General features: G+C 36.7%; 1 protein-coding gene across 2 annotated transcripts in view; it reads right to left on the minus strand.

The window, feature by feature from the left end:
* Positions 1-3,008: 3,008 nt before the first annotated feature.
* ZFR (zinc finger RNA binding protein) overlaps positions 3,009-27,927 on the minus strand; it is a gene marked incomplete at both ends in the record, with an annotated part of 81,523 nt that continues 56,604 nt past the window's right edge. For both annotated transcript variants that reach the window (XM_084233158.1, XM_084233157.1), the window contains 6 exons: positions 3,009-3,188; positions 7,285-7,382; positions 7,486-7,597; positions 21,140-21,235; positions 22,104-22,201; positions 26,679-26,820. In XM_084233158.1, the coding sequence (XP_084089284.1) occupies positions 3,009-3,188; positions 7,285-7,382; positions 7,486-7,597; positions 21,140-21,235; positions 22,104-22,201; positions 26,679-26,820 (726 nt within the window). The remainder of the gene's footprint in view (positions 3,189-7,284; positions 7,383-7,485; positions 7,598-21,139; positions 21,236-22,103; positions 22,202-26,678; positions 26,821-27,927) is intronic.

Below are 27,927 nucleotides of genomic sequence, written 5' to 3' on the forward strand. Positions count from 1 at the left end.
TGTAACATAAATATGCACTAATAAGAAGGAAATCCAGCCTAAGAGGCAGAGAACAGTAACTAAAAGTAAATTAGCTGCCAAATCAACTTCTCCAAGCATTAGCAGGGTGATAACCAATGCTTCTTTGGACTAGAGTTTATAGTCTTTAAAAATTGTCAAAGTTGGGGCTTCCCTGGTGGCGCAAGGGGTTAAGATGCAGCACTAAGAAGCTATCTGCAGCCACTGCAGCCCAAGTTCAAAACCCGCCCAGGTAGGTGACCCCACATGGCACATCAGACCTCTCCTGACAGTGTTTTTCAGTCCTTCTGCCTGTTCTGTTCCCCACTCTGTCTCTGGTGAATCCTCTCACCCCCCACACCTCTGGCCTGTACCCCAGGTTCTTGCATGCATAAATAAATCTTTAAAAAAAACTGTCAAAGTAAAAGATACTAATGAATATTCAAGTTGTTTCACCCAAGATGTTTAATGTGGGCTAAGCCACGCAAAAAAATACTGAAGTAGGGCCTCCCTGGTGGCGCAGTGGTTGAGCGCTGGGTTGCGAAGCTGCCCGCAGCCTCTGCAGCACCGGTTCGATCCCCGGCTGCTCCCTGGCCACCGGAGGAGGGTCCCACATGGTGCGCAGACCTCTCCTGCCACCCGCTGCTCCCCTCAGCAGTGTACTTTGGTTCTTCTGCCTGCTCTGCTCCCCTCCCCGCTCTGGCTCTGGTGAATTCTCTCACTCTCCCACGCTTCTGACTGTACCCAATGCTTGTATAAATAAATAAAAATAAATTAAAAAAAAAAAACAAAAAAAAATACTGAAGTAATTCTTCTAGCAAAAATTTCAAATGGTACCAACTGTATACCTGGATGAAGACTCCCAATGGAATGTGAAATTTTGTAACATGGGCTGGAAACATTTAAGAATATAATGAATTGCAAGACAAAGGGAGCAGTCTGGCAAAGTGCTCAGCATGAAGTTATAAATTCAACTCTGGGGGCCTCCCTGGTGGCACAAGGGGTTAAGCAATCCTCCGATTGCTTATGAAGCGATCCTCCGATCCACCGCTGGCCAGGAAGTTACCCACATGGCGCAGCAGACCTCTCCTGACACCCCTGCTGCTCCCCGCAGCGGTGTATCTCAGTAGATCTACCTGTTCTGCTCCCCACTGTCTCTGGTGAATCCTCTCATCCCCTGCACCTCTAGCCTGTACCCCAGTTCTTATATGCATAAATAAATCTTAAAAAAAAAAAATCCAACTCTGAAGTCTTGTTGCTTAAATTTATGTGTGATCTTAATTAACCACTCTGGGCTTCAATTTTCTAATTTGAAAAATAAAAACTATAGCTCCTTCATTTCTTTTTATTGTTATGATTCCCATTTTAAATGGGAAAATGTGTGAAAATATCTGCTATGGTTCTGTGATTAATGTGTGATAGTAATGTCCAGTTCTTTACCTCTCTTAAGAGAACTATGAGAAACAAGATTCTATTTTACTGGAAAACTACATATTCAAAAAGGTAAAATGAGAATCAGAAAGTTAAAATTATGTGCACAGGCAACAAACAATTGTCAGGTTTAACAAGATATAAGTACCAAATAAACTTGGATATGGTTTTCCTGAAGCATACGTCATTCAAAGCAAAATTAGTTTATGCTATTAATTCTAACATATAATACATTTAAGTCATTATATGAATTTAAGTTTTTATTTTTGTATTTCACTGTAGTGCTGTGACAACAAAATGACATCTGTGTACCAGAGCATATATACATCAACAGTAAGATGTAACTTCTCATTACACCACTGCTAAAATATTTAGCTTTTTGTAGGACACATAAGCATGTAAGATGGCCACACCAAATAATTTTCTGTTTTTTCCTTAGATAATCTTAATTTTTTTAATCAGTAATACTTTATCAACCTCACTGTTAATATAACTGTAAATTATCTGGGTGATGAGGTGTGGGGGTCAGGGAGGAATCATTCAACTGTGTTATACTGTAATAAGCTGCTAGAATAATCTCTCACACACCAGTAAGGGAACTGTCATCATAATTAAGGGCTGGTTACTGTTGTTAGTTGCACAATGATAAAGTTCTTCTGAAAATATTGGTTAGCCCACTAATATATGAAAAATGCCCTTTCCATTTACGCAGAAGAAAAAAATATTCAGAAAGTTATTTTTGGCCTTGCTATGTCAAAAAGTCAACTGTACAAAGATCTACGTGTCAAACCTAAAATTATAATTTTAAAAGTCTATTAAAAACAAAAATGTCATGCATTTTTATTATCAATTATGCAGAGGCTTTAAAACTGTTGCAAGACCATATAGTATATATTAGCTTTTATACTGCTAATGCACAACTAACAGCAAACTTGATTAGATTAACAGAAATCTGTCTTAATTACACCTTTATATATCACACTAGAGAGACAAATGCCACAAGATCTGCAGAAACATTCAGTTCTGAGCACTTAAATGGCAGGATAACTTTGTGTTGTAATCCATCACATATAGAATAACAAAACGAAAGTAAAATATTCTGCAGTCTCACGTTACAAAAAAACGTACTGCTGTAAAATATAAAGAAGGGGTAAAGGATATCATTTATAACAAAGTAACAACTAGTCAAAGAGCAAACAAAATGTCTAAATAAAAATATCAAAATACACATAGCAACTGAAGCACAAATACTGCATTAAATACAGTAAAGGTTTAATAAGACTAGTTAATAAAAGACAAAAATAGGGGGCTAGGGCAGCCAGTAAATAAAACCAAAATAATGGAGAAAATTTTGAACCATTGTTTTTCCCCTAGTTGAAGCACAATTTTTTGGGGGGGATGTCTTTCCATTCATATAATACCTAACACTGTACATTAAGATTTTGATATCATAGAAAAACTTGGTTCTTCCATGAAATTCTTTAAATTCTTGATAAATTTTCCAAGTAGACATTATTATGAATGAAAAACAGGCAACAAATGGGCACCTGTTGTTAACACTGCAGATTTACAGAAACTTTTTAAAAGTTATCATAATCTTTTTTATCTTTTTTCCCCTCAGCTTCAAATCCATCAACTCCATCGCTATCCCTTCTTCGTTTCCTATTATTGTGGATGTTAAAACGTTGGCTCATTTGGGGTAGTGGATCCATGCCCAGAACTTTGTGTATCTGGCGGAATGCAAGGAGTCTCAGTGCAAACTGCAATAAAGAGAGTCAGAATTTTAGAGTTAATTAAAAACAAACAAAATCAAAAATATTAGTTCTTTACATCCCCATAACAACATAAAAAAGCATGTTGAATGCAAGAAACACCTTAAACAGTCTTAATTTCACAACTGAAATAAGCTCCACGTGTTTCAAAGGTTTTTACTTTTAGGAATTTTTTGTATACATGCTATTTTGTTTTTTAAAAAGACAAATTAAAAAATAAATCTTCAAGTAAAACTTAGTGACATGTTAAAAAACATCCTGAAACAATATATACAGCAAAAGAAAGTGTCTCACTCGTTGAGTAAATCCCTCTTTGGTTCATATTCATGTATTTTCCTATTTTTTCCGTGGATGACTCTCTTTCTCTCTCCCCTCCCGCCCTCCCCATCCCCCTACAAATCCCCCCTCCCTCTCAGGAACACCTATCAATTTGCTACTATGTGAGCTAAAAGGTTTTCACTACATGGCCATATATATATATATAGGAATATACCAGGTATGACTATAAAAAGATTTCATAAAATCTTGACATTAAAAGGATTTTTGAGATATAAACTACCACTCAATTTTTCTAGGGATATATAGCCCTTCAAACATGAATATTTGTGTACTGAGTTTTTCAGTAGACATTATATGTCGAGTTTCCTTAGGTATTCAGTAGGAGTCAAGTATTAGTCACATGGTAACAGCGTTTAAGTTACTGAGAAATTGCCAAAGTTTTTTAAAGTATTTGCTGTTGAGACTTTTTAAAATTCCTGCTTATTTCTTCAGCAGAGGATTAGTACTTGGTTGTAATCCTCTGTGTGACCATTTACTGTTTTGGAGTATTTTTCTTTCCAGATTACAAGATTCCTATGCCTTACAACTGTCTCCTTTGTGGACTTTTCAAAATCTGTAAGTCCCCAAACCGTGTGCATTTAAGACTTGATACAATCCTCTATTTAGCCTGCAATTTTTGATTTGTCAGTGTTGGGTGCTTCACTATCTCATTTAAGTTATAAGGGTATTCACTTTCTGAAGTGAGAACTAGGAGTATTTATTAAGAGTACTAATTCTTAGTGAATTATAAAAGGTCCTTCTCAAAAAGAATGTTTTCTTCTTTATTACAAAAAATACCCAGAGATATATGCGGTATGATAATGAATATTACTGTGTTTTTACCATAGGGATGTTGCTATTAGTCACTGGCTGATTCTAATACTAGGGTTTCTAAATGGAGAAATACTGCAAAATAAGTAAAAGTAGGATAGCATCTGAAACGGGAGTGAACGCCATAATCTCTTGTTCTATATTGGGTTGTATGTAATTCTTTTTTTTTTTATAACATTTATTTATATATGCATACAAGAGCTGGGCTGTAGGCCAGAGGTGCAGGGAGTTAGAGGGTTCACCAGAGACAGAGTGGGGAACAAAACAGGCAAACTGAAATACACTGCTGAGGGGAGCAGTGGGCGAGTCAGGAGGGGTCTGCTGCACCATGTGTAGCTCCCTGGCTGGCCGGGAATTGAACTCATGCTGCAGAGGCTGTGGACAACTTCAAAGCACTGTGTTTAAATCCTGCGCCACCAGGGAGGCCTTGTATGTATTTCTAATATCTGATAAGAGAGAATTCTATCATACAATTGGCAATTTATCAGCAAATGAAATTTAAGGATAGTGAAGTTATTCCCAGACAAAGACATCTTTAAACATCCAGGATGGCTTATATAAAGGCTGTATCATGCAGAAGCAACTTTAATAGGACAGCTAGAGAATAAAGACATACAGACATGGAAAAATAAACGTTTTGGAAGGAAAAGAGGAATAGTTTTAGACAAATCCAAAGGAAGAGAATTATAAACATGGATACTATATACTACCAAAAAATGCACTGAAATCAGCCTGGGTACAATCCACACAAGCTTATTCAGATTTCACCAGTTAGTCACACTTCTTTATGTGTATGTGTGTATAGTTTTACGCAATTTTAATCACATGGAGCCTTGTATAGCTGCCTTCACAATCACATACTAAACGGTACCATTACCATGAGACTCCCGTTATATCCAAACCAATCCACTTCCCATCCCTAAACTTGTAGGAACTACTATACTGTTTTCCATGTCCACAATTATGCTATTTCATATAATCTGTTATATACTACGAGTGGAATTATGCAGTATGAAACTCCTTCTATCTTAACAAGGACACTTCTAACATCTCCAAAAACTATTTATTTATTTGTTTTTTTTTTTTTTTTTGTTTATACATGCACTGGGTACAGTCAGAAGCGCGGGAGGGTGAGAGAATTCACCAGAGCCAGAGCAGGGAGCAGAGCAGGCAGAAGGACTGAAGTACACTGCTGAGGGGAGCAGCGAGTGGCAGGAGAGGTCTGCGCGCCATGTGGGACCCTCCTCTGGTGGCCGGGGAGCAGCCGGGGATCGAACCGGCGCCGCAGAGGCCGCGGGCAGCTTCGCAACCCAGCGCTCAACCGCTGCGCCACCGGGGAGGCCCACATCTCCAAAAACTAGATCACTTTCTTCACAGTCACATTTTAAAAAACTGCCTTTCTTTCTATTGTAAACTTTATCAGTTTTCATAGGCCTAACCCTGAATTTTCTTTCCCTTAAATATATAAAAAAATTCCTTAAGTAGGGGCTCCTTGGTGGCACAAGGGATTAAGTCTCTACACTATCAAGCTATTGGCAGCCACTAGAGCATGAGTTTGATTCCTGGCTGCGGAGCTAACCCACATGGCACTGCAGACTTCTCCTATCTTCCTGCTGCTCCCCTCAGCAGTTAATCTCAGTAGATCCACCTGTTCTGCTCCCCACTCTGTCTCTGGTGAATCCTCTCACCCCTTGCACCTCTGACCTACACCCCCATTCCTATATGCATGCATAAAAAAAAAATCTTATAAAGAAATTCCTTGAGTATTGTATAAGAAAGGAGTAACATAAGTTAAATATCTTCTTCCTCAAAACTTCAAACCTAGGGCCTCCCTGGTGGCGCAAGGGATTAAGGAGCAACCTATGAAGATATTCGCAGCCATTGCAGCATGAGTTCGATCGCAGGCCATGGAGCTATCCACAAGACACAGCGGACCTCTCCTGACTCGCCAGCTGCTCCCCTCAGCAGTGTACTTCAGTCGATCTGCCTGTTCTGTTCCCTACTCTGTCTCTGGTGAATCCTCTCACCCCCTACACCTCCGGCCTGTATCCCAGTTCTTGTACGCATAAATAAATAAATCTTTAAGAAAAAATTCAAACCTTATTTCATACACATGAATCAATAATCTTGAGAGTCTATAAGATATCCATAGTGGCCTGTTGCTACCAACTCCCCCATCAATATAAATTTGGCATAATAATTTAATCTTATTCCAAATTATTCTTGCTAGAACACACAATAATCAAGATAAATTCAACAATTTCAACTGCCACAGAATATTGTTCATAGCTAAGTAAACTTTACTCCCCTCTAGCAAATTTCTACAATCTAAGAGGTAAAGCTATAGTAGTTTTTCATTCATTCTGTAGGTTCAAATGTGTTTTTCTTTTCAACAATTTTTCTTCAATAGGATTAACAACGGATATTGATAATGGCTAATAATTATTAAGATCCTTCTCTATACAGGCACAATTATAATTGCACATATTATCGAATTTAATCCTCCCAATGATCCTGTTTAAGACAGATACTGCTTTTATTTTCATTTTATAGGTAAGATGGCAGTTGGTATTAGACAGCAATTCCAGTAGCTAGGATAGAGTAAAATATTATAATAAGTACTACAAACTACATAGCACATTATTACTGCATAAGTAGAGAACACAGTTTTTCTACTGATCTTGATTTATAACTGATATCCAGATTTAATAAGACTGAAAATATGGTTGCATGCTTATATTATATACTTTAGTTAGACACACACAGTTAAAATAATAAATTTATAAGTGAAATCTAGCTTGAATTTATTCCCTAAGGACTTAGACGAGCAGCAGAATGAGTTATTATGTAGTAATTTCTTCTAAAAGAAAATTATAAAAAACAAACCCTAAGGGCAGTACCCAGCAAAGCCATAGGATTAGGAACACACTGGTACCTGTGCACTGGATGTGATGTCTTCACGCTGCTGGTCTGTCATTGTTGCCAAAGTGTCGAAAGGATCCTTCTCACAAGGATCCAGAAGACCAGGACTACCTACAGCAATTAGTATAGGGAGAAAACACTTATCAGCATTATCCATTTTTAAAAGAAGAGTTCTTACTCAACTATCAAACACAAAAATTAAAAAATGAATCACCTTTAAGAATAATCCCTGAAGAAATGCACTCAAAAACTCTTCTCAGAGCATCTCCAGGACTCTGAGGACTAGAAGCACTACTGATTGCTTTTTCTACTAATAACTCCATAGCCTAAAAATGAAAACATAAAAAAGCTTTAAACAGAAAACAATGAAAATAAGGCCGTATAAAATTTACATTAAAAAGACTGTATACTTAAAGAAAATTGTAAGTGAGACTGGGTTTTGTCGTTTTTAATTACCGCATTCTTTTTCTATTAAAATATGACAGTACTTACAAATCCTTAGATATTAAGTGCTCTCATATATTTGTTTTTCAACACCTACAGACTGATGACTAACGAGTTACAGCAGGATAATATTCTACTAGACTTGCTTTTTTTCTCTACAAACAACAGTAGCTATCTAAAATGTCATTTAACATACCCCTGAACTTCTATTATTCCTAAGGAAAATACAAACTATGTTTTACTGTAAATTATATTTGAGGGACTCAACATCAAAATAAATAAAGATAAAAATGAAAGTACAGATTTAGAAAGCCACTATAGAGAGTGTTTTTGAAAGGGGCTCTTATTAGAAAAAATTGCTTTTTCTAAAAATTTATTTAAAAATCGAATTGTTTGTAATTCACATAAGACTAATAACACTCTTTTTAAAGTATACAATTCAGTGGTTTTTAGTATTTTTTTTTTTTTATAGAGGCATGCTTTATTTATTTGTTTGCTGGTTTGTTTGCTTGTTTTGTTTATACATGCACTGGGTACAGTCAGAAGTGCGGGAGGGAGGGTGAGAGAATTCACCAGAGCCAGAGCGGGGAGCAGAGCAGGCAGAAGGACCGAAGTACACTGCTGAGGGGAGCAGCGGGCGGCAGGAGAGGTCTGCGCGCCATGTGGGACCCTCCTCCGTTGGCCGGGGAGCAGCCGGGGATTGAACCGGCGCCGCAGAGGCCGCGCGCAGTTTCGCAACCCAGCGCTCAACCGCTGCGCCACCGGGGAGGCCCTAATCGCAGAATATTTTTATTACCCCGAAAGGAAACCCCACAGAAAGGAACAGACATTCCCCATTTTCCCTTTCCTCTAACCAATGGCAATCACTTTCAGTTGCTATAGATTTGCTTATTCTGGACTATTCATACAAATGGAAACACATGTAACGTGGCTTTTTGTCTGTCTTTTTTCACTTAGCATAAAGTTTAAGGTCCACCCCACTATAGCTCTTACTTAAACTTTGAATAAGGCCACCAGTAGCAATTCAAAACATGAAGACTGGACTATAATGAAACCCTTAACATGGTACTGAAGCTAAAAATACCTTAGTTACAATTCATTTTTTGGTACAAAAAAGGCTCATAGGTTTAATGTTCACCTATACAATTCAAAGCCTTTACTCAGAACTTTTTTTTTTTTTTATGGTGTAGCTCTTTTATTTTTTTTATAATAAATTTTATTTTTATATTCCCCATACAATTTCAACCACCCCCATTTTGACCCCTAAGTAAGAATCACTTTAAATAGCTTAGGCACATGGAGACTGTAGCTGCAATCAATTTATTTAGGAATAAATTGAAAGAGAAATGGAAATTTTGTTCATTAATAGTGGTAAAATATAGTGGCTGGCAGCATGACACTGGGGAAAAAAAAGAATTCATGTCCATAATGATAAATGCAAATTATAATGAAAAAAAATTAAGTTTGGTTCAGTTTATTAGTTGAAGAATGCAAGAAACTACTCAAGATACATTTAAAGTATTTTCATTTTGAAAATCAGTATTTTGGGGAATTAGCTTCAATAATCTAGACAATTCTATGTATGTATAGTATCTCTCCTTTTCTACACAATCAAGTATTATTTCAAAATGTCCAAAATATTGTTAAAATCCTTGAGAATATGTTCAATGTCATTTTTAACCCCATTGTAAGCATTAGTAGCCAGCATAAAGAAAATATAAAAATGAAGAAAACTGATTTATGGAATACAGAAAGTCAATATATTTAAACACATAAGGAAACTAAGTCAATCATATGCCTTCTGAGATCATTTGCTATAAAGCTGCACTTAAAATACTAATTTTCTATAGAACTTGGTTGTTCTAGATGTCAGTTAGGAAAACAACAAAAGTAGAACACATGTGGTTTATAAATTATAAAATGAATTCATTCAAGAGTAAAAGGACAACATCAAAGGTAACAGCTTAGGGAAATATTTTGGCTACAATACTTAGGATCTAGGATGCTGAAGTTATTTTAAAACATCCTATATTAAATGATTTGATATCTAGGATTCTATGTCCAAGGTCATAAAACCAGATTCGGATTTGACCCCAGGAAATGTCTGCACACACCTCCCCCCTCTTTTTTAAACTACAACTATACAAATATCTTTTAATTAAGGGTGATGATCCAGACAGATATTAAGTAGTTTCCTTGGATATAGTTTCTACCGTTGATAGAGGTTAGAAACATCTATGGGATTCTGATAGCACAGGCACTTTCATTTGGAATATAGACAGGTGAAAAACTTTTTCAGTATAAAATCAACGAGTTCAAAAGCACATCTTAAGGAACCCAGGATTGTCAGTACTAAAGATTTATAATGGAGCTATACATCACGAAAGCACAAAAAATACTCAGGGTAGTTATTTACCAGGAATGTACTGTAAACATTTAAGTAGCTCAAGACTAGGAAGTCTTAAACAATAGTAATAGTTATGATCATCATTATAATTTACTGAGTGCTTATTATGTACTAAGCACTGTTCTAAGCCTTTACTATATTATCCAATTTTAATTATTACAACTACCTATGGAGATAGATATGACTAATAATCCCATTTACAAACAGAGATGTTTGTTATTAAAATAGGATTTTATGAATACCATTATAACAAACAATTGTATATACAAGTCATTTCTATATTCTAGTGAAACAGGTTAACATTGATACATGCATCACAGAAATCCATTCATAAACTCACTTTCTGGGTGTTAATAAATTTATGCACAGCACTCTTATTTCATACTCAACAATTTTTTTTTTCATACTCAACAATTCTTAACAAAACCCGTCACATCTTCTGAAAAGAAAAATAAGTTTTCTCACATCTTTTGGTGATGTGGAGTGTGCACACACTTTAAATATTAAAATGGTTTTTGCTAGGGGAGAGACGAAAGCGAAAGAGGTGATACAGTCCAATTAGAACTCAGTGATTCTTTTGCCAGTGATTCTTTTGTTAGTTTTTTGCCTTGAGATATCACTATCCTATCATTTAAAAGCTTCATTGGCTCTATGGGCCTCCCTGGTGGTGCAAGGGATTAAGTCTCAGCAGAATGAAGCTATCCGCAGCCACTGCAGCATGAGTTCAACCTCCCACCAGAGAGATGACCCACATGGGCAGCAGACCTCTCCTGTCTCGCCTGCTGCTCCCCTCAGAAAGTGTACTTCGGTCCTTCTGCCCATTCTGCTCCCCACTCTGTCTCTGGTGAGTCCTCTCACCCCCTGCACCTCTGGCCTACACCCCAGATCTTGTATGCATAAATAAAATAACCTTAAAAAAAAAAAAACCATTAGCTCTAAAAGATAGGAACTCTATATTAAAAGTCACCACCACAAAAATATTACAAATATGCATGGAAAATCAATAAAATATGTGGAAATAAACACGGAATCATATATTTCGACTGTTAATTTGAACATAAAGTATAATTTTTTTAAAAGGCGGACTGACTGAAATACACTACTGAGGGGATCAGTGGGCAAGACAGGAGAGGTCTGCTGCGCCATGTGGGTCATATCTCCAGCCAGGGATCGAACTTGCACTGCGGTAGTTGTGGATTGTCTCAGAGTGCTGATGCTCAACCCTTTGCACCAACAGGGAGGACCCTGAACGGAAAGTGTAATTATGGAAGTTCTCTTGGTCTTTTCTTGGTAAAAAAGTGTACTTTACATGATAGTCATTCTTCAAAAAAAAAGTAAAAATAAAATACAACATAAGATTAACTAAAGTGAGTATTTCAGTGGCATTTAGTACTTTTATTAAGTTGTGTATCTACTACCTCTAGTTCAAAACATTTCCATTACTCCAATGTAAAATCCCCACATTAAGCAGTTTCTTCCTAGTCCCTTCTCCCTCTAAGTCTCTGGCAACCACCAATCTACATTTGGGATATTTCAAACAAATGCAATCATATAATGTGATCTTTTGTGGCTGGCTCTCTTCACTTAGCATAGTATCTTGGAGGTTCATCTATGTTGTGACAGCTTATTCTTTTTTAAAAATACTCCTCTAACACTCTAACATAAACTATGTAGAAATAAAATACAATATTGAACATTAACTGTATGTCTTATGTAAATTATAACTGGTATATCATTCTAACTGAGGTTTAGAATCTATAGGAAATCCTGATGTCAGATCATCCTTATTAGAGTAGAATTCTACCTATTTTTTTTACTTCATCACAATGGATTCAGACAAAAGAATGACTGGAAGGGTAAGTACTGTTTTCAGTACTCAATGGAGTAGTACTAAAGCCTAAAACAGGTATTATTACTTAAAAGTATTATTCACAGTGTAATCCATCTGAATGCTAAACAAAATTGAAGACAATAAAGTTCATAAAAAATTCAAATTTCTTTTAAACATTAAGAAGTTAGGCCTCCCTGGTGGTGCAAGGGTCTAAGATACAACCTATGATGCTATCTGCAGCCACTGCAGCACGAGTTCAATCCCGGACCAGGGAGCTACCCACATGGCACAGCAGACCTCTCCTGTCTCACCCGCTGCTTCCGACAGCAGTGTATTTCAGTCTGTCTGCTTGTTCTGTTCCCCACTCTGCCTCTGGCGAATCCTCTCACCCCCGGCACCTCTGGCCTGTACCTCAGTTCTTGTATGCATAAATAAATAAATCTTTTTTTAAAAAAATTGGGAAGTTACCTCTGCTTAAGGAGATAGTACAAAGACAACTTTCAACATGTTTTGCACCAAAAAATATAATTAGGATTAAGAAATGTTATAATGCAAATTACCACTGCCCAAGCAAAAATATATTATCTTCAAACCGAACAGAAAAAAGGCCAGTGAAAGAGATTGGCAAGAAACTCTGTGGCTGGGACAACCATTCATGTTGTTCCTAATTTGGTGCTTTAGAGAAGATGGGGGTGGGATTGGCAGTTGAATGAAAAAAAGTCCAAAAATCTCACCAATAACCACCCAACTCAAGAAGAGTAAGAACAAATCATGTAGGCAGTCCCAAGAGAAGAAATTTTCCTAAATAGAAAGATACCTTCTGACATCTTTCAATTTCACCACAGAAAGGATAAGCAATAGAATTTACCATCTTGAAGACTCTTCATGAAAATGAGGAATTACATCTAATAAAACACATCTGGCAGATAAAAGAAATAAGGAACTATCTTTCAAAGACACATGACATGGGGGCCTCTCTGGTGGTGTAATGTGGTAAGTCCCAGCACTATGAAGTTATCAGCAGCCATTGAAGCAGGAGTTCAATCCATGGCCAGGGAGCTAACCCACATGGCACAGCAGACCTCTCCTGTCTTGCCCATTGCTCCCCTCAGCAGTGTATTTCAGTCAATCTGCCTATACTGCTCCCCACTCTGTCTCTGGTGAATCCTCTCACTGTACCCCCTAGGCCTACACCCCAGCTCTTGTTATGTATAAATAATTAAATCTTTAAAAAACAAAACAAAGACGTAAGAGGTGGGGAAAATACCAAAGATGGCTGTGAACTCTCAACAGATAGGTCCCAAAGTAGAGTCACATACTCAAAACTCTTTCTTGGTTCAAGGAAAGAGAAGTACCTGAAAAGAAATGGTGACTTGGCTCAGGAAACAAATGGAACAGATTCTCAAGGAAAAGTCTCTAAAGCCATCCTGCATTTGAAACCTGAAATCTGAAGTGTACCAATGGAAGGCACATCATAAAGTACAGCATATTTAGGAGAAATCATTTTAATAAAGTGCCATTGTTTTACATCACTGTTAGTATTTTGACAATATAGAACTTCTCATTTCAGGAGTGGTCACTGTAACTCTCACCACCAAAGTACACATAGTCTCTTCCACCACAGTCCACTGTGTTCTTGCTTCCCCCTCCCTGCCTGGACACCTGCGATGGATGGTAAGCTTTCAAGGGGTGGTTTTAAAGTTTGTCTTTGTCTGACCCTTTGTTTGGTTTCTCTGCAGTCCAGATATAAGTGACACTATCCAGTATTTATCTTTCTCTTTCTGGCTTATTTCACTTATCGTAATCCCTTTCAGCTCTATCCATGTTGCTGCAAAGATATGAGTTTATCCTTTTTGATTGCTGAGTAATATTCCACTGCACATATATCCACATCTTCTTGATTCACTCATCTGTTTTTGGGTTTTTAGGTTGTTTCCGAATCATGGCTATTATAAATACTGCTGCAATAAACAAAAGCATGCAGGTTTCCTTTAGAATTAGTTTTTGTGTACTTTGGATAGATACGTAAGAACAGAATTGCTGGCTTGTATGGCAGCTTAATTTTTAGTCTCCTGAGGAACCTCCACACTGTGGTTGCACCAGCCTACATTCCCACCAATAAGTGGGAATTATTGGTGGGAACCCACCAATAAGTGGATTCCTTTTTCTTCACACCCTTGCCAGCAACTGTTATTTTTGGTCTTTTTTATATGGGCCATTCCTGGTAGTATGTGGTGGTGTCTCATTGTGGTTTTGATTTGCATTTCCCCACTGATCAATGATGAACCAATTTTCATGTGACTGTCGGCCATCTGTGTATGTCTTCCTTGGCGAAATGTCTATTCAGCTCTTCTCACCATTTTTTGATTGGGTTGTTTTCTTTTTAGTTATATGAGCTCTTTCAGATCTTCAGTATCAGTCTCTTTCAGATGTATGGTGAGCAAATATTTTCTCCCTTTTGGTAGTGTATCTCTTCCATTTTTGTTAGTCTCTTGTTATAAAGAAGCTTTTTAGTGATGTAGTATAATTTGTTTACTCATTTTCTTTGCTGCTGGGAACAAATCTGCAAAGATATTTCTGAAGTTTAAGTCATAGAATGTTTTGCCTGTATTTTCTTCTATGTATTTTATGGTTTTAGGTCTTACAGTCAAGTCTTTCAACCATTTTGAGTCGATTTTCATGTGTGGGGTGAGACAGTGTCTAATTTCATTCTTTTGCACGTGGTAGCTCAATTTTCCCAGCAGCATTTATTGAACGAGTTGATCCTTTGGGGAGATGAATAAAATGGACAAACCACTATGTTCTATAGTACTAGGACTGATTTTTTCAATGTCAAAATACTGACATTTTGTGTGTTTTAAAGTACCCAAATATTGGTGTAGTTTTTGTTATGTATAAGTAATTAAAAATAAAATCAGTCTGTAAAGCTTTGTTTACACCCCTTACCCACTCTCCCATCATTTACTAGCCATAACCTTACCGCCCCCTCGATTACTTAACTACTTTAGACCTCTGCAATCTCTCCTTTCACTCAGTATTTACTGGTCTGCACAACGAAAGGCGAGAGCAACTTTGAAGTTGAGGGCTCTTAGTCATAAAGAGGAAAAATAAGGTGGAGGGACAGGACAGAACCATTAATAATACTGGATCTCCAGACCTAAGACTAACCCAGAAAAAAGTCTGAGAATCTATTCTTATAAGTACTGAAAGCTTAGACATTCTGACAGAAAAAGCCTAAAGGACACTTAAGGTAAAAGGATGGAAGTTAGAATGCGAGAAATAGAAGAAAAGAAACAGAATGATGATGATAAAAAGAAACAGAATGATGATGTATAATGCTTATACATTTTTATATTTAAAATATATTAAGAATTTGGGCCTCCCCAGTGGCGCAGCGGTTGAGCGCTGGGTTGCGAAGCTGCCCGCGACCTCTGCGGTGCCGGTTCGATCCCCAGCTGCTCCCTGGCCACGGGAGGAGGGTCCCACATGGCGCGCAGACCTCTCCTGCCGCCCGCTGCTCCCCTCAGCAGTGTACTTCGGTCCTTCTGCCTGCTCTGGTCCCCGCTCTGGCTCTGGTGAATTCTCTCACCCTCCCGCACTTCTGACTGTACCCAGTGCATGTATAAACAAAAACAAAACAAACAAACCAGCAAACAAATAAAAATAAAGCATGCCTCTATTAAAAAAAAATATATATAAAATATATTAAGAATTTAATGAATTCCAGCCTCTCTGGTGGAACAAAGGGTTAAGTCTCAGCACTATGAAGCTATAGGCAGTCAATGCAGCACAAGTTCAATCCCTGTCCAGGGAGCTAACACACAGGCACAGCAGACCTCTCCTGTCTCGTCCACCGCTCCCTTCAGCAGTATATTTCACTAGACCCAAAAGTTCTGCTCCCCACTCTGTCTGTGATGAATCCTCTCAACCCCCTCCCTCCACACCTCTAGCCCACACCCCAGCTCTTGTATCCATAAAGAAATAAATCTTTTTAAAAAAAGAATTTAGTGAATTCCAATCATATACTTAAACACTCATTATCATTTTGTTTCTATATGGCATTTGCTGTTACTAGCTAGTCTAGTCAAACAAGAAAGAATAAAAAGCAAAAAAAAAAAATATGCTATAGGTATTTAAAAAACAAGCAAGCAAGACTAGATTATAAAAACTCTGGCCATTTCTAGGAAATATAAATTGCCAAAATTAACTCCAGGAAAAAGAAAAATTACTAATACTTTACAATAGAAGAAATTGAGAAAGTGCTACCCCTTTAAAAAGGAGTAGAACATGAATTTTATAAAATGCCAAGGAACATTTTTGATGCTACAAACTGTTTTTTAGTTTTAGACAAAGAACAAAAAAGCACCTACGTTATTTAATAAATAGTGAAAGGCAAAGTTAACAACATTGGTCATTAAGGTTATTCTCTGGGCCTCCCTGGTAGCTCAGGTATTAAGTCTCAGTGCTGAGTTCAACCCATAGCAAGGGAGTTAACCCACATGGCGCAGCAGACCTCTCCTTAGCAGTGTGTATTTCAGTGAATCAGCCTGTTCTGCTCCCCATTATGTCTCTGGTGAATCCTCTCAACCCCGGTACCTCTGGCCTACACCCAGCTCTTCTATGCAAAATAAATAAAAGTCTTATAAAAAGGATTACTCTCATATGTGTGGAATGCAAATAGCTCCCTATGATTAAACCTGTGTCTGTAATACATATTAACAGCTTGGGAAAAAAACTATACATGCACGCAATAAACTGAAAAATTATCTTAAAGTTCAATACCATTCTTTTTTTATTTTTTTATACAATAGCTGGGGTACAGGCCAGAGGCACGGGAGGGTTAAGAGGATTCACCAGACACAGAGTGGGGAGCAGAACAGGCAGACAGACCGAAAGCACTGCTGAGGGGAGCAGTGGGCTAGGCAGTAGAGGTCTGCCCCACCATGTGGGTTTCTCCTTGGCCAGCCAGGAATCTAACATGAGCTGTAGAGGCTGCACCACAGCATTGCGCTCAACCCACTGCACCACCAGGGAGGCTCTCAATACCATTCTTTTTTTTTTTTTTTTTAAAGATTTATTTATTTGCTTGTTTGTTTATACAAGCACTGGCTACAGTCAGAAGCGCGGGAGGGTGAGAGAATTCACCAGAGCCAGAGCAGGGAGCAGAGCAGGCAGAAGGACCGAAGTACACTGCTGAGGGGAGCAGCGGGCAGCAGGAGAGGTCTGCGCGCCATGTGGGACCCTCCTCTGGTGGCCGGGGAGCAGCCGGGGATTGAACCGGCGCCGCAGGGGCCGCGGGCAGCTTCGCAACCCAGCGCTCAACCGCTGCGCCACCGGGGAGGCCCTCTCAATACCATTCTTGATTCAAAAATTTAGTAAAGTAGGAAGAGAGCAATACTTCTAGAACATGACAAATGTCTCGAAGGGGTGATGTATCATCACACTAAATATAGCTTACACACTAAAGGCATTTGTAATAGATTAGGAATATAACACATTGATGAAGTATTATTTTTGTTATTCTACACTTGTTCCAGAATTAGCAACTAAATTAGAAAAAGGAAAGCAGGGGCCTCCGTGATGGTGTAAGGGGTTAAGCACAGCACTATGAAGCTATCTGCAGCCTCTGCAGTATCACATGACTTTGCTCACTGGCTGGGCAGGGAGCTACCCACATGGCACAGCAGACCTCTCCTGTCTTGCCCGCTGCTCCCTTCAGCAGTGTATTTCAGTCAGTCTGCCTGTTCTGTTCCCCACTCTGTCTCTATGAATCCTCTCACCCCCTCGCACCTCTGGCCTGTACCCCAATTCTTGTATGCATAAATTAATAAATCTTTTAAAAAAGGAAAGCAAAATATCATTTGTACAGATGATATAAGAAAAAAACTATCTAAATAAAAAAATGCAGTGACTCATTACAAAATTTATATTCAAAGTCAATTGATATTCTATACAAAAACAATAACCAGATAAAACAACATAAGGAAAACTCTAAAAGTACTAACAACCAAAACAACTTATAGGCATAGAACCTACTAAAATCTAAATGGATGCATAAATTTAATTCTATAGGTAACACATCTTACATTCCTGGCTAAGAAGAATTAGTTTATTATAAAAGTGACAATTAGTCTGGTTAATTCAATGCAGTACTACTTAAAGAACAACAAAAAACCTTCAGCAAAACTGAACAAAAGGGTAGTAAACTTCATGTGAAAGAAACCAAACAAACAGGAAAAAAGCAAAAGTATCTTTAGTGCTAGACAGTGTTTATAACTGGGGGTAAAGAATGGAGAGGGTGAACTGTGATTAAGAAAAGATAATCAAAATTTTAAAACAATTTAGTACTAAAGAAGAAAACCAATGAAGGAAAGACAGGTGATGACAGAAATAAGACCACACACAAAAAAGGAACTTTTGTTTATGACAGGACTTTTCAACCTTAGTGCTACTGACACTTTGGCATCAGTAAGACTTTGTGGTAGGGCCTCCCTGGTGGCGCAAAGGGTTAAGTCACAGCACTATGAAGCTATCAGCAGCCACTGCAGCAACATGAGCTCAATTCCTGGCCAGCCAGGGAGCTGACTCACATGGCGTAGCAGACCTCTCCTGTCTCGCCTGCTGCTCCCCTCAGCAAAGTATTGCAGTCAGTCCATTTGTTCTGCTCCCCACTCTATCTCTGGTGAATTCTCTCAACCCATCCCCCCTCCGGCCTTGTATGCATAAATAAATAAATACATCTTTAAAAAAAAAAAAAAGACGGGCCTGCCTGGTGGCGCAGTGGTTGAGCGCTGGGTTGCGAAGCTGCCCGCAGCCTCTGCAGCGCTGGTTCGATCCCCGGCTGCTCCCCTGCCACCGGAGGAGGGTCCCACATGGCGTGCAGACCTCTCTTGCCGCCCGCTGCTCCCCTCAGCAGTGTACTTCGGTCCTTCTGCCTGCTCTGCTCCCTGCTCTGGCTCTGGTGAATTCTCTCACCCTCCCGCGCTTCTGACTGTACCCGGTGCTTATATAAATAACTAAATAAATAGATCTTTAAAAAAAAAAAAAAAAAGACAACTTTGTTGCAGGGAGTGATTTCCTGTATGTTGTAGATATTTAGCAGCATGCTGGCTTCTGATAGATGCCCAGTTTTGACAACCAAAAAGGCCTCAAGATACTGCCAAATGCCTGCTGGAACACAAAACCACCCATAGTTGAGAGCCACTGGTTTATGATGATGATGAGAAATTCAAACTGGGAGACTGAAAGAACAGATACCCTTAAATATCTTGTGTAATAGTACTGGAATAACTGATGGCAACTGGCCTGAAAAAAAAAAAAAACAGACATTGGATCCATTTTTGGTCCACTTATGATTCCTTAATCAAGTTGTAATTATGCAAGTAATATGTGGAGGTTATCCTTATAAAATAAATACTATAGATCTCTACACCATCCTTTTATCCCATTCCTGATAACTGTTATTTTAAGGCAGAGTATCCTTTCAGTTTTTTTTTTTTTTTAAAGATTTATTCATTGGGCCTCCCCTGGTGGCGCAGCAGTTGTGCGTTGGGCTGCGAGGCTGCCCGCAGCCTCTGCAGCGACGATTTGTTCCCTGGCTGGTGAGGGTCCCACCAAAAAAAAAAAAAAGAAAAAAAAATTTATTTTTTTATGCATACAAGAGCTGGGGTACAGCCCAGAGGTGTGGGGGGGGGGGTGGTGAGAGGATTTACCAGAGACAGAGTGGGGAACAGAACAGGCAGACTGAACTAAGTACACTGCTGAGGGGAGCTGCGGATGAGTCAGGAGAGGTCTGCTGCTCCATGAGGGTTGCTCCCTGGCCAGCCGGGGATTGAACTCGTGATGCAGAGGCTGTGGACAGCTACAAAAGTTGTGTCTTAACCCTTTGTCCACCTGGGAGGCCCCTTTCAGGAGTTTTTGCTATGTGTTTATAAGAAATAAGAAAAAGCTATAAAAAGAAAACATGTATGAACTACTTCATAACAAATTATGAGAACATTTTATAAGTAGAATACAAAGCTTAAGGTCATGAAAGATTAATGGATTAGAATGTGTGAAAACCAAAATTTTTATCTAGCAAAAATTATGAAACACCATTATTTACCTGTCATATTGTTAAGAAGCATGGTGATATCCCAGAGTTAGTGAGGGTTGTAAGTGAGTGATCAGTGTAACAGTTTTGCACTATCTAGCTTTTTGATTATTTTAATTATCAATTTAGCATGTTTTTGACCTTGAATTCCAGCTCTAGCAATTAATCACACATATATAATATAAAAGCTTGACAATCTTATATATGATGGAAACTGCATATCTAAAGAACATAAATAACCCAAATGTCCATTAAATGGACACCAGTTAAATAAATTATGACATGTCCATGCAGAGGGAGTACTATGTAGTCAACACAAAGAATAAGTTAGATTTGATTGTGCTCTTCCTTCTCAAAGAGCTCCAGGATATATTTTGTTAAGATGCAAACAATATAAATAGCAGAACTCCTGTGAGGGGGTAGAGAATAAAGAATCCAGCACTCCGGCTATTCAAGTCTCAACTAATACAATGATGGAATCAATGTTTAACTATATTTTTGAGTGAGTCCCTCTCTATCTGAATTGTTGCTATTCAGAAACTAAAAAGGTCCAAACATCAATGGGATATTTTACAAACACACAAAAATTACATGAGATATATATGCACACATGCATTTTTTTTTTTTGGGTGGGGGAAGAAATCACAACAAACTGTTAAGATGAGATGACTCTCACTATTCTGTACCTTTATCTTTGTGCATTGTTTTTGAATAATGTATTATTTTTGAATTTGAAGTGATGTATGTTATTAAAACATCAACAGAGAATACTGTGTGAAAAGATTAATGGTTCATTTTCATCTATTACCATGGCATATAAAAAATTAATGACTATTATTTGAGAAGTTAATAAACACTAAGAAAAACAGAAAAAAGAAAAAATACAAAAGGAAATATCAAGTACAATTCTTTAAATAGGAAATTATCTGAAAATTAAGCCCTCTAAGATCCCTAAGATTTCTCAATAGAAAAGGAAAGAAATTATATTTAGGGAATGGAAAAGTTTTAAATTAAATGTAAACTTAGACTATTAAAAACTGCAAAATGTTTCCTAAATGTTTGTCTTACATGTCTTACAGCTACATGCTACTCACCCAGCTTGGAAAATCAGACCAAGTCGGCACTCGTTGACAGAGGTCTCGGAGAATACGTATGATAATCACACAGGATTGCAGACCATTAGCTCTAGCCTTGAGAGCAACACAGAAACCAACTGAATTAACCTTAGAAATATTAAAAATATCCCTTGATGAAAAAAAGTTAAAATACCACTGTTCAATGGAAGCTCAGATAAAAATAAAACAAAAATAACCACACTTAAAATTGGATTCAATGAGCTGCCATTTACAGCAATATTTTATGCCAGGGTTAGTATTTTAAAGCTCGTATTTTAGGTCAAAGTAAACAGATTATACAAGAATAATTTTTCTTGATCCCCTGTGAACCTTGACCTGTGTTCATTTAAAACAGTAAACCTAAAAAAAAAAAAATCTGCCTACATTAGAAATAAAAGAAAAAGTAAAGAGCTAAAAAGTTTGTCTAGGGACTGAAAGGTTAAGGAAATCTGTTTGGTTTCCCTTCTGTGCCTTTGCATGACTGCAAAGTCACTAAACCAAACAGCTTCTTCCTCACCTTTCACTCCCTACACTTATTAACTTAGAGAAAGAGGGGGAAAAAAATCTTAAAACTATACACAAAGCTTTAAACACATATTCCATTATTTAAAGCAAAGTTAATCTGCAGCCTTATGGAATATAATATAAACATGTGATGTTTCTAAACAAGTCAACTTTAAATATAGCCACTGGAAAAAAGAAAAAGAAAAACAAAAAATACCCAAACTACAAAACACCCCCCAGACCTAAGTTTATTGTCAAATTAAGAGTAACTGCAATATGCAGATCTTCATATCCAGCTTTCTATGTTAACATATTTTCTGAGATTTAATTTAAAATAGTATTGCTTGGACAAGCTTTTGAAATGTTTAAACACAGTTAAACATGTACTGAACTACTCTCTCATAAGGCTACAAGAAAAAAGTAAAATGATGTTCCGAACCTGGAACCACTTAGCGTGGCGTAGAGCAGCCAGAGCGTCAAGGCATTTTTGCCTGTCCAAGACGTCCGGTGGGTCTTTCACCATACCCGAGGTTACATCTAAAATGGATTGAATTGGCAAAATGCAGTGAGGAATGGGTGTTTGACCAGGTGAGCAAGACACTTCCTTAATGTAGCATCAGTGTCACATGAGCCATTTGAGAGTTTATTAGCACTTTAATGTGCCCGGGAAGTTATTTCCAACAAATTTACATAATCCAATATGAAGATCAAAAGGATCTTAGTGATATAATAATTAAAAATTTAACTTAGTGATATAATAATTTCTGCTAATATAAATCCTACCCACCAAAATAAAATTAAAAGGAAGGATTACGGACACAGTGCACTAGCACAAAGACGACAAGACAAAAGGGAACACAAAAATCCACCTTAATAAATGAGAATGTACAATACACTATTGCAATTGTTCAGTATTCTAAATGGTCATAAGTTATTCTGGAGCTAATTTAGCAAAGCATTAATGATAAATATGGAATGACCAATACAGTAATAATGACAGAAAAAAATAGGTATTCTAAGAGTTCAACTGATTTAGTTATTAAGGGAATATGAAATATGCTTTAAAATTAAAAGTTCCCTTAAAGTATTCCAAATAATTACAGAAACAATGAGTAAAGAAGAAAAGGGCAATAGGAACTAGAATGGTTAAATATAGTAAGTACAGAAATAGAAGAAATGTAGTAAGCAGAATGTTTTAATGAAAAATTATGTAGGGTCTATTAAGGTATAAAATCAGCTATATGAATTGATTTTGATCAGATTATTGTATTAAAACATAAATGAGCTAGGTAAACTTGAGCAGAGAATCTGAAACTACCAGGATAATAAATTAGCTTTACATTCATACAGGTAGTTGATAAGCCAGCTTTATATTCACCGGAACATTATTTGTAAATGTGTATGCAAATAACAGCAAATTTTTAAAACTACTCATGAGTAAATATAAATTAAATCAATAAAATTCACAACTTTTGCTGATTTTAACAGTATTTTACGAATTTTGTAAACAGCAGGAAATTATTAGGCAAGTAAGCTTTGAATTTGTCTTCTGATTAAAAAGCACCAAAATTATTAGTTATTTAGGATATTATGTAGTAAATAACAATACCAAATGAATATGACAGACGAAAGAATTATATGATAAAAGAAAAAGTTAAAAATGGTTTTAAGAGTACTACCACAACTCCAGGCAACTTACTAGGAATGTCTATTTTACAAGAGTACTCAGAAATTATAAAGCCTTTAATTTGAGTAGATGACATACTAAGCATTTTTTAAAAAGTGATAGTCAAAAAAAAAAAGTGATAGTGTATCGTGTCTGGATTTCAATTCTTTGTTTGTATTCCTAAAATAATTACATGTCTAGATTTTTCAGAGTACATGGTAGAAGCAACTTAGATTATCAAAGATAAATATGGTAATTATTTCAAAGTAATAATCTCAAAATTGGTAAGAACTAAATACTGAATCAGAAATAGACTGAACATTAAGAAATGGGCTATTCTGAAGTAAGGAAAAGGAACAAAGGAAAGCACAGCTAACTAAAGTAGTAAAAAAGGGAAGAAAAAAAAAGAGAACAACAAAAACACCACTCCCCAAAAAGCAGGTTACAGAACATGTGGAAGTAACCTCTTTCCATGTCTTTTACTTACATTATTTGCTAAAACCAGAATGCAAATAGGTGACAATGTGCAATCTCCTTCTAAAAATGTTTCTGAATCTCTAACATAAATTCACTTATAATTTCCTCCAATATTTAAAGTAATTTTTTTTTGCACATGAGCATTCTTAACTTTGGAAATTTTAATTGACACAATTTCAAAGATGCCAAGACACCTATTGCAATTTTAAAACAAATTAGAACAGTAAGTAGGAAATTTCTGGTAAATTTAGAGTGTGGATTTTTGCACCCATTTTATATATCAAGTGGATTAACCCCTTAGATAATACTGTAACTAAAATCACAGCTGTTGCCTAGTACCCAGTTAACAAAAATGTTACTTTATTTAAAACAAAAAACAAACAAACAAAAAAACAAATGCAAATTCTTATCCTACATGAATGTATTTTACAAGTTTTAAGGGGTTAATCACTAGTTAGAAGACATGCTGTGTCCACACTATTTTATGATTAAAAGTTAATGGGAATATATTAATTTAAATTAACATGGTTATGTAAAATATAATCCACCCAACCATTTAAAAATTAGTGTGAACACTGCTCAATTCCAGAAGAGACAAAGACAAAACAAACAAAACAGCTACACAAAAGACAATAAATGCTAGACTCTGCATCCAAAATCCCTCCTTAATCATATGGCAGGTGTGACACTGAGCTTTTGAAAACCTTGGTCAAAAATCCTTCCGATGTCTTGGCAGCAACCCCTGACAGGAATCAATCCCCTCTGCTAGAAGGCTTTGGACCGGGTCTGATAAGCTACAGGTGGAAAAAAAACACACACAATACTTGACTTGCTGCAGAAAAGACTCTGTAGCAAGGGTTAGAGCATTTTGAACATTTCAAGCTTCAGTCAATTAGATGTTTACTGAATGTTTAACTGTCAAACACAGTGCCATAAAATAGATCCATCATGCGTTTAACAGTTATTTAGGTGACTTAATCATTTCCATCAATTTTTTGTATTAAAGAGGCTATTACGCATTAAAGAGGCTACCGTACTATGCGCAAAAGTCTTGTGATTTACAATTGCTCTTCCGGCAAAGCCTTCCTTACCCCTGTACTAACTCCCCAAAGCAAGCTAAAGGCTTAAATGATTTTAAGACACAGAGCATTGGGAGCTGCAGTGAGAGAGAATACATACCGTTATTCTGCAGCAAGAAAGAAGCAATCTTCATAATGAAGCTAAAGACATGGTTTACTGCAGTTAATCTGCAGCAAGGAACATTCTATAATGTTTGTACATTTTTTTGCACATCCAACTTTCCAGCTCAGTGTCTTGAAGTAAAAGCTCTTAATTTTGGATTGATCATTTTATCTCACCATATTTATGAAATTCAGAACAATAATTCTAAACTCAAGTCTGGGTCAGACAAAAATATAGTTTTGTTTCCTTTAGAAGGGATAGGTTACCAAAAACTATCACATATAATACTATTAACTTTAGACTTTTGCAACATAACAAATGGCATATTAGGCCTAAATATAATTTAACAAAATAAGCTCAAAAATAGTTAAATTATAATTTTATACAAAATACAGCAACTTTCATTTATAATACATTATACTATTTTTCAAATCCTAAGAGTCATATGCTATACATAAACTGACCAATTGATTCAGGAACTGCTTATCCCAGCAATGTTCAGTCAAACCTTGAGTGGAAACATGGTCATATAAAAGATTCTTTACACAAAACCCATTTATTCTTAAGATGCAAAGCTCATACAAATACAGTTCTGATATGGTGCATGTACAAAGTATGTAAGATTAGACATGTCTCTCAGTGACCACATTTTTAGTAAATTCTTTTTCTGGGTTGTGGAATTCCAATTCCTTAAAAAAAAAATTGCTTTGCTGTAAGAAAACAAATTTAAAGGGGAAATAACTGAGAGCCTATCGATGTTATTTTAGACAAGTTATTTTTAATATTGAATATGATACTTTTCTCTGTTTGACAAATAAGTGTAAACTATAATTTCATACCTAAGAAGTACAAAACAACATGAAAGGAAACAAAGTAAATTTTATCTGACCCATAAAACAACAGAACCAACATATGCAGACACTGACCATGCTTTTGGCTTAAAAGCTTGTGAAGCTTTGAAAATGTTACAGAACAGTCCCTAAAGCAACATTGCTGGCACCAGCAGGATTTCATATTCTACAGTTGTAAAGTTTAAAAACCCTAAATTGTACCATAACTCACTAACTACACCTACACCATTTACTTTTCAGTATCTCTATTATAATATTGGGGTCAAATGCCCCATCTACATGCATTTGGATCTTCCGCATTTGTAAAAGTGCTCCAAACCAAAGAGTAACCTCAGAAAACTAGAAATATTTACCTCAGGACAAGCCAAATCCATGATTACATATATAACAAAGCTTCTTAAAATATATGTGTTAGGAGTTTTTAACCAATTTTATTCCTGGAACCTCTCTTGTCTTTTTTGCAAAGAGAAGGCAAGAGAAAAAACATCTTAATAGAAGTTAAATTTGTAGCTCCTTACCAGAAACATTAAAAAAAATTTTTTTCAACTATACCGATAAAAATAATTTTGAACTTTTTTTTTCCAGAAATCTGAGGTTAGCAAGAAAAGAAAAAAAAATGAAGAAAATTAATAATACCATTAATGTTTTATATGAAAGTACACTATTAAAAAGAGCAATATTTTCTGGGAAAAAATTGGTTGCCATGTAAGTCAAAACCTATTAAATTCATATGAAATGCCAGCATGTTGCCTTCTAGGGCTTAATGCCATCTTAAGAGTAGGTAAATGAAAAAAAAAAAAGGTTAATAGAAAAGTAGAATGTTTAAGGGCTTTCCAACCTCCTTCCCTCATGTTCTCTTCTCGAATAATTGGAGATGTCAGGGTGATAGTGACTTGCATTTTGGGTTCCACACATGAATTCAAAATTATTGCCGCTTCAGACACAGCACATTTTATATCATACTTCTCAGGACTTATAACCTATGTAATGGAGAGTATAAGAAAACAGTAAACATACAAAGCAGTTTTCACCTTCTCACTATTTTAAGCATTTTATAAGTATTAGATCATGTACTATTCCAAGAAATCTTGCAATATATGCAAATATCATTATTCTTTTATTCCTCTTTCCTTTCACACCTTTTTTAAGATTTATTTATTTATGCATATAGGAGCTGGGGTACAGGCCAGAGATGCGGGGGGTTGGGGGGGGGGTGTGTGAGACGATTCACCAGAGACAGAGAGCGGGGAACAGAACAGGCAAACTGAAATACACTGCTGAGGGGAGCAGCAGGGGAGACAGTAGAGGTCTGCCTTGCCATGTGGGTTTCTCTCTGGCCAGGCGGGGATTGAACTTGTGCTGCAGAGGCTGTGGACTGCTTCACAGTGCGCTGCTTAACCCCTTGCACCACCAAGGAGGCCCCTCCTTTCACAACTTTGACTGAAATAATATTTACCATTATTTGTATCATGAATTATATGTGTATGTCCCTCTCAGATAATAAACTTTTAGACAAAGAAACACTGACATATTACCGTACTTTCCAAAATAGTATCTGGGTAGTTAAATACTCCTGCAATTGCAGAACTTAAATGAGATTAAAAGATACCTGAAGCTAACAGGCATCACAATTCAACTATTCCTACTGTACACTGTGAAATCAACAGATCTAAATTTCATCAGGATACAGAAATCCTAGTCAACATGAAAAACCAGGCTTCACTGTGACTTGGTAGACATGTAATAAAGCTCCAGTTTATATAAACCAATGAAGACTCTAGAAATTACATAGTGTTGGTACCAGTACAGTATCTACTGAAATCCTAGCTCTCCTACTTTACTAATGATACAAAGATGAGCTAATTAATTAACTTTTCTTATGCTTGTTTCTCTAAAGCAAAGATAATAGTTGTACTTAACCTACAGTAATGTTGGAAGAGTGGCTTAATTAACTATATAAAGTACTTAACACAGTGCAAATACATAGAAAGGACTGTATAATGGATGGTGGTGAACGCCATTCATGTTGTTTATCTACTTGGACTATGAGAACAAACTGATTTGGAAAGCGTATTCTGCTTTAAGCT

The sequence above is a fragment of the Talpa europaea genome (genome assembly GCF_964194135.1).
Source record: "Talpa europaea genome assembly, chromosome: 5".
Taxonomy (NCBI): domain Eukaryota; kingdom Metazoa; phylum Chordata; class Mammalia; order Eulipotyphla; family Talpidae; genus Talpa; species Talpa europaea.